The sequence below is a fragment of the Budorcas taxicolor genome, chromosome 25 (genome assembly GCF_023091745.1).
Source record: "Budorcas taxicolor isolate Tak-1 chromosome 25, Takin1.1, whole genome shotgun sequence".
Classification (NCBI taxonomy): Eukaryota; Metazoa; Chordata; class Mammalia; order Artiodactyla; family Bovidae; genus Budorcas; species Budorcas taxicolor.
This window is the reverse complement of record NC_068934.1, coordinates 12,268,167-12,285,398: the sequence shown is the minus strand read 5'-3', so window position 1 is coordinate 12,285,398 and position 17,232 is coordinate 12,268,167. Positions and strand designations below refer to the sequence as shown.

Here is a 17,232-nt window from a genome sequence, read left to right as displayed (position 1 = left end):
GGAAATGGCAATCCACTCCAGGATTCTTGCCTGGGAAAACCCATGGACATAGGAGCCTGGCGGGCTATAGTCCATAGGGTTGCAAAAGAGTCAGACATGACTGAGCATGCGCACACACATGACTTAAGGAAGCAGAGGGGGCCGCAGGATACTTCATGTGAGAGGTCTCATTGAGGGGTACAGCAAGAACATGGGATACAGTAAGGGGCCTTTTAGAGAGAAGGGAGGGAAGAAACCAACAGTCTCTGTCCAGAGGAGGACTCAGGAAAGGCAACTCTCCTTGTCTGTGATTTGTAGAGGTCTGTGACCAGAGATTTCTAGGAACTCTTGACCAACTGGAGGTCTGCAGCTGCTTGAGGCATCACCGGAAAGACCTCCAACCACTCCCTCCTGACTTCCCACAATCACTATCCCCATTCCTTCTGCTGTAATTTCATTTAACTATGGGATTCTAAAAAGTAGATCATCTTCCGAGAAAGTTTTTGATGCTTTGGAAAATGAAAATACCAATGCTGCCCAACCAAGAAAAGCCTGTCTTCTTTGCTTCTCTGCTAGAAAAGAGTCGAGATTAGAGGGCTGCTTTCACGGGTCACAAAGATCCCAGAGGAAAAGGCACCAACATGAAAATCAGGACGAGGAGTCTGGCTGGGACCAAAACAGAGCTGCTCTGGAGAGAGCAAGAGAAATGGGGATGGCAAGTCCCCCACCTGAGCAAAAAAGCCCCAGCTGACCAAGAGTCCCACATAGTACCTGTCAAAACACGGAGGCATGGGTCTCAGGGCTGTGAACGCAAGCCGCCCCGTTGGGAGCCCTGGTCCAGGGCAGGAAGGAAAGGCTTCTCATCTTGCCCCTGCCAGACACCGCCCAGCTCCTGGAAGGCTGGCGCATGCATGGAGCGCCAGTGTGGACAGCAGTGGAAAAGGAGATGGAGGTCTGAAATGACATCATTCTAAGGGCTGGGACAGGGACAAGGTGAGGAGACAAAGTGATCTGTCGTAAGTGAGGAGCGTCCTTTGGGGAAATAATGGGAAATAAGAGTGTGGACGTGGTTGTTCAGGACAATGCATGAGCCACCAAACCCCCACAAAGAAGAAAGGGAGCATCTCAGAATCCCAGCAGTTGTGCTGGTGGACTGGTCTCCTGATGGTCTGGTCAGAGACTTCTGTTTTTACTTACAGTGCCTTTCCTCAAAACCAGGAAAAGCTGAAGGTCTCCCTACAAGGTACATAGTGCTAGCAAGACAGTAAGACTTAATCTAGCAGCTTGACATGGGAGAATGTAGAGAGCTGGAAGGAAATCTGGGCTATTACTCGACCTTCCGATTTCATATGAAAACAGTCTGAGGCCTCCCTAGGGGTTCAGTAGTAAGGTATCTGCGTGCCAATGCAGGAGACACAGGTTCGATTCCTAATACGGGACGATCAGACACACCACACAGCAGTGAAGCCCGTGAGCCACAACTGCTGAGTCTGTTCTCTAGAGCCCCAGAGCCGCAATTACTGAGCCCACAGGCTGCAAGTACTGCATATACCCGTGTGCCCCAAGGCATGTGCTAAGCAGGAAGGGAAGCCATCGCAATAAAATGCCCGTGCACCGTAAATGGAGAGTAGCCCCCACTTACAGCAATGAGGGGCTTCCCTGGTGGCTCAGATGGTAAAGAATCTGCCTGCAATGCGGGAGACCCAGGTTCAGTCCCTGGGTCGGGAAGATCCCCTGGAGAGGGAAACGGCAACCCACTCCAGTACTCTTGCCTGGAGAATTCCATCGACAGAGGAGCCTGGTGGGCTACAGTCCACAGGGCCGCAAAGAGTTGGGACACAACAGTGTGACTATCACTTCACTTCACTGCAACTAGAGAAAATCTCTGTGTAGCAACAGGGGCTCAGCATAGCCAAAAATAAACAACAATTAAAAAAAGAAATAATGCCTAGAAACCAATGAATACAAACCTATAACTGTAATATCTAGGCGAAATACAGGATGGATTCAGAATAAATAAGGTTGAAAGCTAAGTGAAATTCATGTATATTTGAAAAATACAATCCATAATAAGTTGCTAGACTTTTTTTTTCCCATATAACCAATGTCTGTCAATTATATCCACAAAATTAACCCTCTGGGCCCAGTGGTCCCTAAAGCACTTGAGAGCAGGGTCTGACCATTTCTGGATTGTGTATCCCCAGAAGTCCCCACCATATAACAGGCATTTAACACATATTTGTGGGCTGAGTGACAGTTCCCTCAACTGGAGCACATAAAGTCTGACTAGATTACTTCAAGGTTATCTTTCATCTCTAAACTTGTATTAGCCTCTGAACTTGTCAAGACTATAAGGCTTGACAGAACAATAGCCTCGTAATGATGACAGAGGCATAAGTAAGGAAGCAGAACATCAGAATAAATTTGAGAGGGATGAACATAACAGAGAGAAATATGATTTTCATCCCCGGCCTCAGTCTGGGCCAGTCCAGTCTGTTAGGTAGGGTGTTCATAAGAACGCTTGGCCAAGGGAATGAGCTAGGGCTGAAATCTGAACTGAATTCCATCTACATGTCACACTGGGGACCCTGGCACATTTTGTCCTTCATCCTGAAGGGGAGAGATTTTAAAATTTAGACAAAGGCTCTGGCTGGGTTAGTGAGCCCCGTATATGCGCCACCCCCACCTTGCTTAAAGCCAACCACACAACTTCTCTTCACTCTCTAATGTATTCATTTTCTCTGGAATAGAGTGATCTTAGGTTACAGCATTCAGTTTGGAACATACATCTCTGCTGACTTTGAAAATCCTGTTCAAGGGATCCTTTAAACTTCATATGAGCTTAAGGTCTTCAGAACTGAATTAAAGAGTGGAAATGGAAGATTTACTTTTTCTGTTGTGAGAGGTAAATTTTGATCCTTTAAAAACAAAATTCTACTTTCTGAAATACTTAGATCTCTGTATAAATATAAGCAGCCTTGCACAGCCCTACCTCCCACACTGCCAACCCTAACATTCATCTCTCTTTACAATTCACTGGGCTCACCATCAGGCTATGAATGAAAATGGTCTTGTATAATAGTCCCTTATGAAAACTTCATTCCCACCTCAGCCTGAGCTATCTATTTAGGGGGTCATACTATGTCATTTGGGGCTTTCCAGGTGGCGCGGTCAGAGAACCTACCTGCCAGTGCAGAAGACATAAGAGACACAGGTTTGATCCCTGGGTCAGGAAGAGCCCCTGGAGTAGGAAATGGCAACCTGCTCCAGAATTCTTGCCTCGAGAATACCATGGACAGAGAAGGCTGACGGGCTGTAGTCCAAGAGGTCGCAAAGAGTCAGACACGACTAAGCAGCTGAGCACACACTATGTCATTTAATACACACATATAGGTAGCTAACATTAACAGGGCAGTTCATATTTATCAGGCACTGCTCTCTGCAGTTTACATATAACTTCATTAAATCTCTACAGCAACCCATGGAACGGATACCACAGTTATCACTATTATAAGATTCAGGATACAGAAGCTCAGAGTAGTTGTCAGCTGCTCAAGTTTACATAATTCGGCAGTGGTGGAGGCAGCCAACACTTTTATTCTAGAGTATAGACTCTTAACCATATATTTATTATCTATCTATTGAAATCTGACTATGGTTAAATGATGCATACTTTTTCCCCTCAGAATTTAATACTTGAGTGTTACGTCTGATGAGAATAACATTCAATAAATATTTATTGAGCACATGTGAAAGGACCGATTCTGGTACCAGTCTGCCAGATTCAAATCCGTAATCCTGAGTGACCTTAGATAGGTCACTTAATCTCTCCAGAGTTCGGTTTCTTTGCTTGCAAAATGGGGAGAGTGAAAAAAGCAAGTACCTTCTTGGACTGAGGTGGAAATTAAGGAGCTAATTTGTATAAAGTGCAGCCTGGCAGCCAGTAAGATTATGTACATGATAGCGACTGATTTCTTCTTCTCCTTCATCACTATCATCATCAATATAACTATTAGGGCTACATGTCAGGACAGGAAATCCAACAGTAAATAACACAACAAAAACCTTGCTCTAATGAAATTAACATTCTAAGTCCTGGTATACTCCGTTTTAACAATCTCATCCCGTTGTTTCCATTTGTTAAAGATGTATCAGAGCTTTTCTGCAAAATTAGAATAATCATACCTACCCCAGAGATTGTCAAGAGGATAAAATGAGTTAGTACCTATAAAAGTTTGGAACAGCGCCATGTACATAAACGCACTCAATGCACATTAGTGGTTTAAATTTGTATCCGTGCTGTGGGTGTTATGGTTTGATGTCACTGTCTTGATTCTTTCTGAGTTCCTGTAATTTGTTGCTATAGTGATTTTCCATAGCATTTTCTCACAGCTACCTTGCCTCCGCAAAGAACTGCTTTTGAAATTAAGCGTATCTTTCAGTTTCTTATGGCTTCCAATAACACAGTGGTTTGCTAAAGTAAAAACAAAGATTGCTCCCCAAACAAAAAAAAATATACTAAAACTGAGGGAAAATATACATAACAGCTCAGGTAGGTAAATAATCTGGCTTTTTAAAAACAGCTAGCCAATTAAAATTAGATTGTTGCATCACAGAGAGTTATCTGAATGTCTCAAGACAGGAATTTTGGAATAAGACCAATCTGAGTTCATTTCCAAGCTCCCCTGAGACTCCCTCTCTGGACCTGCCAGGGTTATTGCAAAGAGTAAATGAGACTTTAGGAACAAAGTGAGTAGCCTGCCTTCTTCCCTCCTTCACACTACGTGATGCAATTGTAAATGTGCCTAAAAAATTCTTGAATTCTTAGTGAAAGAACATCTGCTGGATCTCTAAGAAGAAGAAAGTGAAGGGCAACATAAATGGTATTTTTTTTAAAGGGTCTGTATACATGTATGTGCTGGGGATGTAGCTCAGTGATAGAGAGCATGCTTTGCATGTATGAGTGTCGAAAGTTCTGAAAGAGATGGGAATACCAGATCACCTGACCTGCTTCTTGAGAAATCTGTATGCAGGTCAGGAAGCAACAGTTAGAACTGGACATGGAACAACAGACCGGTTTCAAATAGGAAAAGGAGTACGTCAAGGCTGTATATTGTCACCCTGCTTATTGAACTTCTATGCAGAGTACATCATGAGAAACACTGGACTGGAAGAAACACAAGCTGGATTGCCGGGAGAAATATCAATAACCTCAGATATGCAGATGACAGCACCCTTAGAGCAGAAACTGAAGAGGAACTCAAAAGCCTCTTGATGAAAGTGAAAGAGGAGAGTGAAAAAGTTGGTTTAACGCTCAACATTCAGAAAACAAAGATCATGGCATCCGGTCCCATCACTTCATGGGAAATAGATGGGGAAACAGTGGAAACAGTGTCAGACTTCATTTTTGGGGGCTTCAAAATCACTGCAGATGGTGACTGCAGCCCTGAAATTAAAAGACGCTTACTCCTTGGAAGAAAAGTTATGACCAACCTAGACAGCATATTCAAAAGCAGAGACATTACTTTGCCGACTAAGGTCCGTCTAGTCAAGGCTATGGTTTTTTCCAGTAGTCATGTATGGATGTGAGAGTTGGACTGTGAAGAAGGCTGAGCGCCGAAGAATTGATGCATTTGAAGTGTGGTGTTGGAGAAGACTCTTGAGAGTCCCTTGAACTGCAAGGAGATCCAACCAGTCCATTCTGAAGGAGATCAACCCTGGGGTTTCTTTGGAAGGAATGATGCTAAAGCTGAAACTCCAGTACTGTGGCCACCTCTTGCGAAAAGTTGACTCATTGGAAAAGACTCTGATGTTGGGAGGGATTGGGGGCAGGAGGAGAAGGGGATGACAGAGGATGAGATGGCTGGATGGCATCACTGACTCGATGGATGTGAATCTGAGTGAACTCCGGGAGTTGGTGATGGACAGGGAGGCCTGGCGTGCTGCGATTCATGGGGTTGCAAAGAGTCGGACACGACTGAGTGACTGAACTGAACTGATATACATGTATGGGCTTCCCCGGTGACTTAGTGGTAAAGAATCCGCCTGCAGTGCAGGAGACCTGGGTTTGATCCCTGGGTCAGGAAGATCCCCTGGAGGAGGGCAAAGCAACCCACTCCAGTATTCTTGTCTGGAGAATCTCATGGACAGAGATGCCTGGTGTTGCAAGGAATCCTCGGGGTCACAAAGAGCTGGACACAACTGAAGTGACTGAGCATGCACGCATGAATATACAGGTACACACTGCTATATTTAAAATAGATAACCAGCAAGGCCCTACTGTACAGCAAAGGGAACTCTGCTCAGTGTTATGTGGCAGACTGGATGGGAGGGGAGTTTGGGTAAGAACGGATACATGTATATATATGGCCGAGTCCACCTTCGTTGTCCACCTGAAACTATCATGACATTGTTAATCGGCTATATTCCAATATAAAATAACAAGTTAACAAAAGTTTTAAAGAGTCTATATAGAAAATTCATTAATTTCAAAGCAAGGGGGTTTCTTTCAGTGAGAATCCCTACACAGAAAAGAGGCTATAAAATGGAATGTGGCAAGAGCCACCTCTGTGACTTTGCGGGAGTCAATTAATCTCTCCTTAGTTTCCTTAATTCAAATTGGGCTTGGTGATCACTCTACTTCAAAAAAGCAGCGAAGGCCTTTGAAGGAGAAGCTGCTGCATAAACGCGAGAAGGAATCGGGCCTCAAGAGCCATGCCCAGAGGGTTTCCTCTCCTGGTTTTAATTAAAAATGAAATTAAGAATTCTTTCAGATTATATCAGCCTTTTAAGAAGGCAAAAGAAGGTCAATGATTTGTTAAGCATCTTCTTTCTTCTTTTAATGGTGCATTTCCCAGATTACATCATGTGAACAAAGCTCAAATTTTCTTTCAGGATTCACAGATTTGTGGCAGCATGGATATAAGATGTGGGGCACGGAGTGAGAAGCCACGGTGAATGAGAGGGATTACGGCTCCTGAGAGCTGAAGCCTGTCTGCTGTGGGAAAGCCCCCACTGGAGTCCTGGCTCTCCCCTTGACTACATCAAACCCCACCCTCCGCCAAGTTGTTGGGATACTTAGAATCAAGTATTCATACAAATGGAAAGTGCGTGGCTACTAATCCGTGCTCCAGAGTAGCTATCATTTTGTCTGCATTCCTAAAAAGGTACACATGGGCTAGAAATATTGCTATGTAAGTAGACTAAAAAAAAATATATGAGGTCACATAAGGGGCTCCCCAAGTGGTGCTAATGGTAAAGAACCTGCCTGCCAACGCAGGAGACATAAGAGATGTTGGTTCAATCCCATGGAAGAAGGCATGGCAGCCTATTGTAGTATCTATGCCTGGAGAATCCCACGGACAGAGGAGCCTCACGGACCATAGTCCATAGGGTCACAAAGAGTTGGACATGAATGAAGTCATTTAGCATGCACATGTGTGCTTCAGAAATATGCCATCTTTTATGGGGAAACTAAATGTAATAGTAAAAGGGGAAACATATGACTTTGCCAGTGGTAGCAAGGAGGATGCTGCCCTTAAGAATGATAAAAGAAATGAACATCCACAGCTTTCTCATGGCATCTGGGCATACACCTGTGCTGATAAATATTCACCTGATTTGTGATAACACTAAAAATAAATATACATGAGCTCAAGGCTTTACAATAGAATAAGCACGTGAAAATAATAATGACTAACATACATGGTGCCTAGATAAAGACTCATTTTCTCCACTTCCCTGGATCCTCACAACAATCCTAAGAGGAGAACAGCCCAGATACGATCATTTTCCCCTTTTCTGGTGAGTGAAAGGTCAAAGGAAGGCCTCAAACCTGGACAGTCTGGACACAGTCCTTGGCTGTTCTATGACATTGGGTTGCCTTCGTCTCGAGGAAGAGACCTTCCCTCTACTCTGCCTCCCTGTCCTTCCATTGATTTTCCTTCTACAGAGCTTCAAATTCTTGAGGACAAACGTCTGTATATTCAAAGCTATGGTTTTTCCAGTAGTCATGTATGGATGTGAGAGCTGGACTATAATGAAGGGTGAGCATCGAAGAATTGATGCTTTCAAATTATGGTGCTGGAGAAGACCTTTGAGAGTCAAACCAGTCCATCCTAAAGGAAATCAACCCTGAATATTCTTTGGAAGGACTGATGCTGAAGCTGAATCTCCAGTACTTTGGGTACCTAATGTAAAGAGTCAACTCATTGGAAAAGACCCTGATGCTGGGAAAGATTGAAGGCAGGAGTAGAAGGGGATGACAGAGGATGAGATAGTTGGATGGTATCATTGACTCAATGGACGTGAGTTTGAGCAAATTCTGGGAGATGGTGAAGAACAGGGAAGCCTGGTGTGCTACAGTCCACAGGGTCGCAGAGCTGGACATGATTGAGTGACTGAACAATGAAATTGAGAACAAGAGTGCCGCCTGTCTTCAAGAAGAAGTGATGCAAACACTAACTAGTAGATACTCCAAGCTAGAAAATTCTTCCTCTTAAATCTGTCATAAGTACCACCTAGCCTATCTGATAATTAGTTCAATATCTATTCATATCTCTCCAACTCCATAGCTTCAGTTTAGTTCTTCATAATTTCAACCTTATTTGATATACAAACTAGTCTCCCTTCAAACTCTTCTCACACAGCAAAGGGATCTTTCTAAAAACATAAATTGGAGCTTCCCCAGTGTCTCAGTGGTAAATAATCCACCTGCCAATGCAGGAGACATAGGTTCGATATCTACTCTGGGAAGATCCCACACGTCACAGAGCAACTAAGCCCGTGCGCTGCAACTATTGGGCCTGTGCTCTAGGGCCCAGGAATCAAAACCACTGAAGCCTGCACCCTAGAGCTGGGACTCGAAAACAAGAGAAGCTCCTGAAATGAGAAGCCAGTGCCCCACAGCTAGAGAGCAGCCCCCACGCACTGCGACCAGAGAAAATCCCTTGTAGCTTTGAAGACCCAGCACAGCAAAAAAATAAAAAAGTTAATTTAAAAAACGCAAATGGAATTATGTCTTTATTCAGCATTAAACTCCTCAACAACTCCACACTGCTTACAGGACAGGTACCCAAATCCTCGGCTCGGCACATAACACCTTCTATGAGTTGCAGCTGCCCCTGCCTCCAACTTTATCACCCAGACAATGACCCTAAGCCACACAGAGCTGTTGGCTGTCCCAGGGTGTGCCCATGAGTTGCGGTGCACGGGCTTAGTTGCTCTGTGATGTGTAGGATCTTCCTGGACTAGGGATGGCACCTATGTCTCCTGCATTGGCGGGTGGATTATTTACCACTGAGCCACCGGGGCAGCTCCCATTTGTGTTTTTAGAAAGATCCCTCTGCTGTGTGAGAAGAGTTTGAAGGGAGACTAGTTTGCATATCAAATAAGGTTGAAATTATGAAGAACTATACTGCAGCTATGGAGAGGGAGGGGTATAAATAGATACTGAGCTAATTATCACGAGGCCTAACCCTGTGCTTTCGACTTGGGACACATTTCTTCCCTCATCTGACTGATGAACTAAGTGTCTTTGGGAAAACTTGAAGGAAGCAAAGGAAGAGTTAGATGATACTTCCTCCATTTACCCTTAGAAACTCACCTGTACTTTTATTATAACGTTATTGTGCATGGAAGTTATATTTGATTTTGAACTTATAGGCTTTGAGACAGGTAAAACGTTAATAGATTTTCTAAAATTTTATAAGGCATGGATGGTTGTCAAAGATAGGCCACCATAACTTTGGCTTATGGCTGAAGTCTTGTAACAGCCTTGTGGACCTATGAGAGATAAGGTTAAGTTCCCTACGAAGAATGGTTCTTATAAATACTAGAACTTGATGAAACAAGTTGTGAGTGGGGAACATTCCTCTGTGGGTGTGTGTGTGTGTGTGTGTGTGTGTGTGTGTGTGTTCACATCTCCACGGAAGGGACAACCTCAGAGCATGATTCCTCTCTTTGGTATCTCTTCTAATTGCCTGTTTTTAGTTACCTAGAGATTAAGTACACTGGAGAAACCAGGGGCCTTTAGCAAAGGAACCTCACAAAGTACAACAATGAATTCTTCATTTACATGGTCTTATTCACCTCCGAACCCCTAGCATTTAGGGAAATGCCTGGTGACCTAGTAGGAGTTCCTTGAAAATATACTCTTCGAGGAGTTGATGTTTTATGAACACGTAATGCTTCAGAGATGTTTCCTATCTAAAATCTGCCAACATATTTTAGCTAGACTTCATCTGGTTTATCTCAACCTCTTTTTATCAGTTATAGTATAACAATAATTAGGACCATCTATGTAAAAAGACAAATGAAAACATGTCAATATGTTGAGAAAACAGGCAAGGATATGATATTCCTTGCCCCAGGAACATTAAAAGCTGAATCACTTAACATTTTCTCCAAGAAGAAAAACCAATTACATCAAAAACTCCATTTTTTTTTTTTTTAAAGAAAAAGATAGATTTTTTTCTTTAAAAAAGCAAGAGCCTCACAGAAACACCATTTGTTTTTCATAGAGCTTCAAATTTTAGTCTGATACCAGGCTCTGCCCATTTCTTGCTTTTGCAGGGTCTGAAAAGTCAATTACTCTAAACAATCTGCGGCCTTAGGAGCTGACGCTTTGCCAAGTAATTTAAAGTGCTTTGCTACGGAAAACTTACAGTTTCTCTCTTTTCTTTGAGATGATGCTATGGCAGTAAACTGTGTATACAGCTAATTCATCCCTGGATATTTGCTATTAGTTCAAAGAGCTGCGAACTTGGGTATTTAAAAGGCAGAGAATACAGATGCTTGACTCCTGGCTTTTGCTGACTTGCCTCCATTCTTCCAAATGTTGATCAGAGATGAGCTGGTACCCAGGGAAAGGTGCTTCACAGGCTAACTTTCACAGAAGTAGCTTTCATTGCCATCTAAGACTATAACTACAATTATCAATGTGGGCATACTTCTGAAATACACTGTGGGAAATTTTCAAATGCCCTGAAAAATATACATTAAAACATACTGCAACTTAAAGATGAGGCATTGCTTCAACATTTCTGGTTGGCCTTTTCAATTTACACCTTTGTAAAAAGTTGCCTTTAGTATAACATTTCGCACTTTGTCAATGCTTGACAAAATTTGGTTGGATGAATCGACAGATATTTTCTTACAATATTCTTTTACGGCAAAAGATCCCTAAATATTTTTACTTAACCATGAGTAGAAGTAAGAGTCCATTGTTGATGAAGACAATGGATTTGGGATCTTCATCATTAACAGAGTTGGCTAAGGGCTTGTCTATTTAAGTTATTGTTGGCTACGGGCTTGTCTAAGTTCCTGCCTACCTCTGATGTTCTCTAAGTTATTCAAGGTCACAGTGGAAAAAGCAAGGGAGGGTGTCGTAAATGGAACTAGAATCTTTGAACTTGTCCCCAGAATTACTGGCTGTATTTCAAGAAACATCGGCGTGGTATTTCCCACTGGAGAGAAAGCAAATAATCTCTGAAAGGGACTGCCCAGTCTTCATGAAGAACTGAGAGCTACCGAATCAATCTATAGTATAGACAGTGACCATTAAGAAAACTGAAGGTGAAAGTGAAGGACGCAAAATGAGTTCTAGGCCATCATCTGTTTCCAAGCACAGATTCGTTCATTCAGGGAGCTATTTTATACCCCTCCTAAAAACTGAGAAAAGCACAGCTTGAGTCACGACCTGTTCCTGAGACAGGTATCTGTTTGCTTATCACTAGATCTTATTTCCACATGTACTTAGGCACTCAATAATTCTGAGCTCCTGCTGTGCCAGACTGGGCTAATTGTTAGGGATATAGCAGTGAACAAAACAGATGCCGTTTCACTCACTGACCTTGCAGTCCAGAATGTGAGAGAGCCATTTGGTTTAAAAATCACATGTACATTTATAAATTGCTTGAGTCAAATGGGAAAAGAGAGAGCAACTAGAGCAGGGGACCTGATTTTCTCTTTGAAGGAGCTTCTCCACCAAAGTACAAGTTAAACTTAGACCTAAGATGACCAGCAGTTCATCAGGCTAAGTGTAAAAAGAGCTTTTTGATTTGAGGAAAGAGCATGTGTGAAGCACCTGAGATAGGAAGAGATTTAGTGCATTTCATAAAGAAAAAGAAGGCTGGTGTGAGCAGTGTGGTCAGCAGAGAGCAGTGACATAAGATGTCTAAGAGGCAGGCAGGCAGGGGCTAGATCATGCACGGCCTGGATGCTATGCTAATGACTTTGCATTTTATCTTAATGCAAAGGTGAGAGAGCGCACTGATCTGTATTTTTAACAGATCACTTGGGCTGTACTGAGAATAAAACAGGAGGACAATAGTGGAAGGAGTGAGACCTATTAGGGGACTGTTATAGGTGACGGAGGCTTGGGTTAAAGTGGTGGAAAGAGAAGTGAAGGAGAATCAGTACATTTGAGATCTATTTTAGAGGTAGGATCATCGTGTATTTAAGGTAAGGTATTTAAGGTATTTAAGATCGGATGATGGGGGTGAGGGAAAACAAAGCGTGCAGCGTGATTTTCAAGTTTTGGCTTGGGCAACGGGGTAAATGTATGTGTCCTTCACTGAACTGGAGAAAAGTGGAAGGGGGTAAGAATTTCAGCGTATGGGTGACAATACTACTGAAATGGATATGTGTGTGTGTGTTATTCTTTTCTATAGATAAATAAGGAAAAATATGGAAAAAGAAGGAAAGAAGAGGGAAAAAGAAGGGGACAGAATGATAATAAATAGAAAATAGAATTCCCAAGGGGAAGATGGAGGGTGGGGGTTGGGACTGGTGGGGGTCAGGACTGCTAAGGGAGTGTAATATGAAAAATACATATTCAATGTTACAGTAATTTTTTTTTTTAATTTGGGAACAATCCCCTATGGTTTTCATCATGCAGATTACAGAAAGTAAATGGAGTAGAATCATTTCTGGTGGGTCTACACAAAGGTGGACTGTCATCCACTTACTGGTGAGTGTTTAAGAAGGGATGTATCAAAACCCCCAGGGGAATGCAAGGAATGTGACTTTGTGTTCATAGAAAGAACATGGGTTAAAAAAAAAAAAAAAGATTCATTGACATTGAGCTAGAAGAAGGGAGATGAGAAGGCAGGATAAAAATAGAGATAGGAAAGACAAAGAGAAATGGGTGGATTTGGCCAGCAAGCAAAGATGTCTCTGCCACCATGCCTACGCCAAAGCAGGTACTAATGGTCACCTGGGTGTGAATCCCAGCCCGGCCACACAGTGGAGGGTGATCGCGGGCATGTCAGGTACCCTCTCAAGCCTTGATTTTCGTACTTGTAAAGCAAAGATAATGATAGCATCTACATCATAAGGTGACTGTCAGGGTTAGCAGAAATAATTCACAAGAAGTGCTTAACAACACTCCTGGCTCAGAGGAAGAGCTCAATAAATGTTAGCTGCCTTAACATAGCTGACTGTTTATAGATGCATAATTACTAGAAAGTCATCATTCTAGCCTGCCTCCTCACTTCCGTGTGGTGATTTTGCCCTTTTAGCTTCAAAATCATATAGTTCACTGTATCAAGAAATAGATTTATAATATGAAGAACTTTTTCAAAGAGCAAAGCTGTTAGGCTTTGCTTGTTGCAAATTAGTGAAAATGCCCTAGCATAGCCAAAAATATGTTTCTCATTTATTTCTAGAAATGTTAGATATAATTTAAAATTTGGTATTTAACTCCTCTCAAGAGGCAAATCATTGACTTCTAAACTTCTTCTTTGAAAACCTCCAAGAACTGAGATGATGTTCTAAGGAGATCTTATTCACTACGAATCACTCAAAACATCTATGTTTTCTCTGTCATAATAATATTATGAAGCCATGTGAAGATATTCTGTCAGAAAACGTAACAACACAAGCACCACATTCCATGTAGAAATATTACAATTGAGATCTTCCCATTTTGTACTAAATTGGAACTATCTTATGAAACACTGTATTCTCTTTTTCTTTCTGTAGCTGACTGGCTGCTACAGGAAGATAGGATTTTATTGTTTGTTATAAATATGCTTTAGAATTATAATGTAGAATTATGTCTAACCTTTAGACTTAGAACAATTTACAAATTTTTGTAGAAAAACTCAAAACATTCTATGATCAAATCTGAACTCCACATTTATTGAGGGAATTGCCTTAGCTGCTCTGACTTTAATTTTCTTATATAAAATGGCAGTTACTAAGTAAGACAACTGATGTAAACACCTATCATTACAACATACTGTAGAGGTGAAGATTATATCCTTTGTGGTTAGTTAGCACCGACTAGTTCTGTAGTTTTGGATGAGTTAATACCTAAAGGAGTCAGTTAAATGATGACATTAATTTAATAATTTAGTTAAAATATGAAACGGCAATAATAGTATCAACTTCTTAGTCAATGTGATGCATGGAGCAGAACATTACTATTTAAAATGTACTAATCCAGAATGCAGTTCTCTTTGAACCTTCCGTATGAGGGAAAGGGTGCTAATTAAATTCCAAAATGAATTCTTTGGGAAAAATATAATTAATGCCTTCTTAACAATGCATGGGGACTGAGAACATTTGGAGCATTGTGTGATCACATGTAAGGGCTCTCTGATCACACTAGGAGATCAATGCTCTCCATGTCTCCCCCTGCCCCATGGGAGCAGAACGGCTCTCTACCCCGAGGAAGCTGTAGGGTGCAGAGTAGCGGGCAGAGGCGGATTCTACCCGTTCGTCCTCGTGGAAGCACATGCAACCGGAGAAGATGAAGTGAGAAAGCGCATGCAGTACCTGGTCATCTCAGAGTCGGGGAGCAGGCCTAGGTGGTAGTGGGGGTAGGGAGCTGAGAGAAGGAAGCTTTTGTCACACTCAACAGGGGAATAGTGCCTGGGAGAAGCAGGCTTATCACACAGTTTGTTCACAGTGCTGTAAACGGGTTCCGGAGGCCTGGTGATACAAGAGAAAGAGATGCAGGGTTAGTGCTCACACTGAATGACAGGCTGGTGCAGCATCTTACCATAGGCGACAGCAAATGCCTCAAACAATGCCACGGGCTTCATGAGGCCTGAGTGAAGAGGCTCTCCACAAGCAAGTCCTTGGGTTAGAAATCACAGCTTTGGCTGACATGTGGCATGACTAAAAGTCAAGTGTCAGATACCTCAATAGAGTCGCAGAAAGAGACACGCGTGCGTGCTCAGTCGTGCTCGACCCTGGGACCCCCCAGACTGTAGCCCGTCAGGCTCCTCTCTCCATGGAATTTTCCAGGCAAAAATACTGGAGTGACTTGCCATTTCTTCTTACTCCAGGGAATCTTCCTGACCCAGAGACTGAACCCATGTTTCCTGCATTGGCAGGCAGATTCTTTCTCCTGGGAATCCCAACAGAGTCGTAATCAACCTTTAAATACCGTATCTTTTTAGATAAGCCTGTCTGAAAGGCCAAAATTTGGGACTCTCTGACATGGCTCCTTCTTACACTGGAATCTTATCTTAAATGTGAATTTCACATAGACTTTCTCTGGCCACACTGGCCAGGACACCTTGAAATTTTTCAGAGCACCTATTCATATTTTATGATAATCTTTTCTCAGCATAAAATAACCTTTTTAATATTTTCTTTAATTTTTTTATTATCACTCTCACTACACCATAATTTCTATGAGCAGAGAGACTACATTTTTTTTAACCACTTACAGTACAGTGTGGCACATAATGTGTTGACCACATGTATGAATGAATACATGAATACAACTTCCTATATTTATTCTGCGATATTTTTGCTTGGTGATTTGTGGGGGGTGGTTGGCTTTACCTAAGAATCTAACAGGTTCCTCCGTATATTTATTCATAGTGTGCTCCCTGACCCCTAGAGTTGACTTCAGAGAGTTTTCCACAAGGAAGATTTTAGTAACATTTCTATTAAGGGAATTCATCTAGGGATACTGAAACATTACCTAAAATAGCAACATTTTTATATCTGTTATTGACAAACATGCATATTATGATCAGACAAAAATTTCTATAGTTTCTGGTCAAAGATCCATATTAAAAAAAAAAGTTTCACAACTCTCTTCTCCATTTTTTAAGCACATGGTCTGAAAGTACTTTCAATATCTTTCCATTATGTAAGAATGAAAAGATGGGTATTGAAATGAATGGTCTATGAGCAGTCAGGGTCATGGACCCAGAAAGTGTAGCCTTAGCTGGGAAGGTAAGGAGCAAGTCAGGAAACTGGGCCATGTCCAGAGTCACACTCAGCGGGGGCAAATTGCATCTCCTGGGGTCACAAGACACTGGAGGCAGCAAGTGGTGGTCACGAGCCCGGGCAGAGGCAGAGGAAGTGAGCTCAGTGACGGCACGGTCTGTGCTTCTGTAGCTCCAGCCCTCAGTGTGGCTCCTCCCATGTAACAGGCGCTAATTCAGTGCGGACAGAGAATGGAGAACGGGGAAGAAAAGAGGGTAAACCAAGCATTACAAATGAACTACCTAACATAATATTGCTGTGGCCAATCATGGGATGTCAGCGTAGACATAATGTCTAGAGACCTGGAGTCTGGATTCTTTTTCAACACAAAGCTTTCCATGACACAGAAGGAGGTTCCTTGGCGTGTTTATTTTGTGTAACACAGTAGAGGGGCTGAGGAGGACTCCAGAGGCCTATCTGTCCCATGGAATAACGACCTCAGTGGGAAAACGAAGTACTTTACAGTGGAGTCGGCTTGTTCTATCCCAGTGGCTGTAACATTTACAAGAAGAATTAAAAGTTTTTTAAATAAAAGAGCCAGACTTATTAGGGAATCTATCCTTCAATAAGACAACTGCTCTGTTTTAAGAAAAATCCAGTAAGTTCATAAATTTCTGTTTATCAATTTAAACATATATATAATTTATACTGGTAAATACAGCGCTTAAAAGAGGCAACTGCAAATGATCCTTAAAAACTGTTCTTTTTTTTTTAATACGATATTTTTCTCTTTCTGACTTGTTCACTCTGTACAACAGGCTCTAGCTTCATCCACCTCACTAGAACGGACTCAAATGCATTCCTTTTTATGGCTAAGTAATATTCCACTGTATATATGTACCACACCTCTTTATCCATTCATCTAATGATGGGTATCTAGATTGCTTCCATGTCCCAGCTATTGTAGACAGTGCTGCTAGTAAAACAGTACTGATGAAGCTATTTGCAGGGCAGGAATAGAGACACCAACATAGAGAACAAACTTTGGACACAGCGAGGGAAGGAGAGGGTGAGACAAAT

The 17,232-nt window shown here is 42.2% G+C and overlaps 1 protein-coding gene across 2 annotated transcripts in view; it reads right to left on the bottom strand.

The window, feature by feature from the left end:
• Positions 1 to 17,232, bottom strand: part of DLG2 (discs large MAGUK scaffold protein 2) — a 1,427,480-nt gene that overhangs the window by 546,673 nt on the left and 863,575 nt on the right. For both annotated transcript variants that reach the window (XM_052662441.1, XM_052662442.1), the window contains one exon: positions 14,761 to 14,916. In XM_052662441.1, coding sequence (XP_052518401.1) covers positions 14,761 to 14,916 — 156 coding nt within the window. The remainder of the gene's footprint in view (positions 1 to 14,760; positions 14,917 to 17,232) is intronic.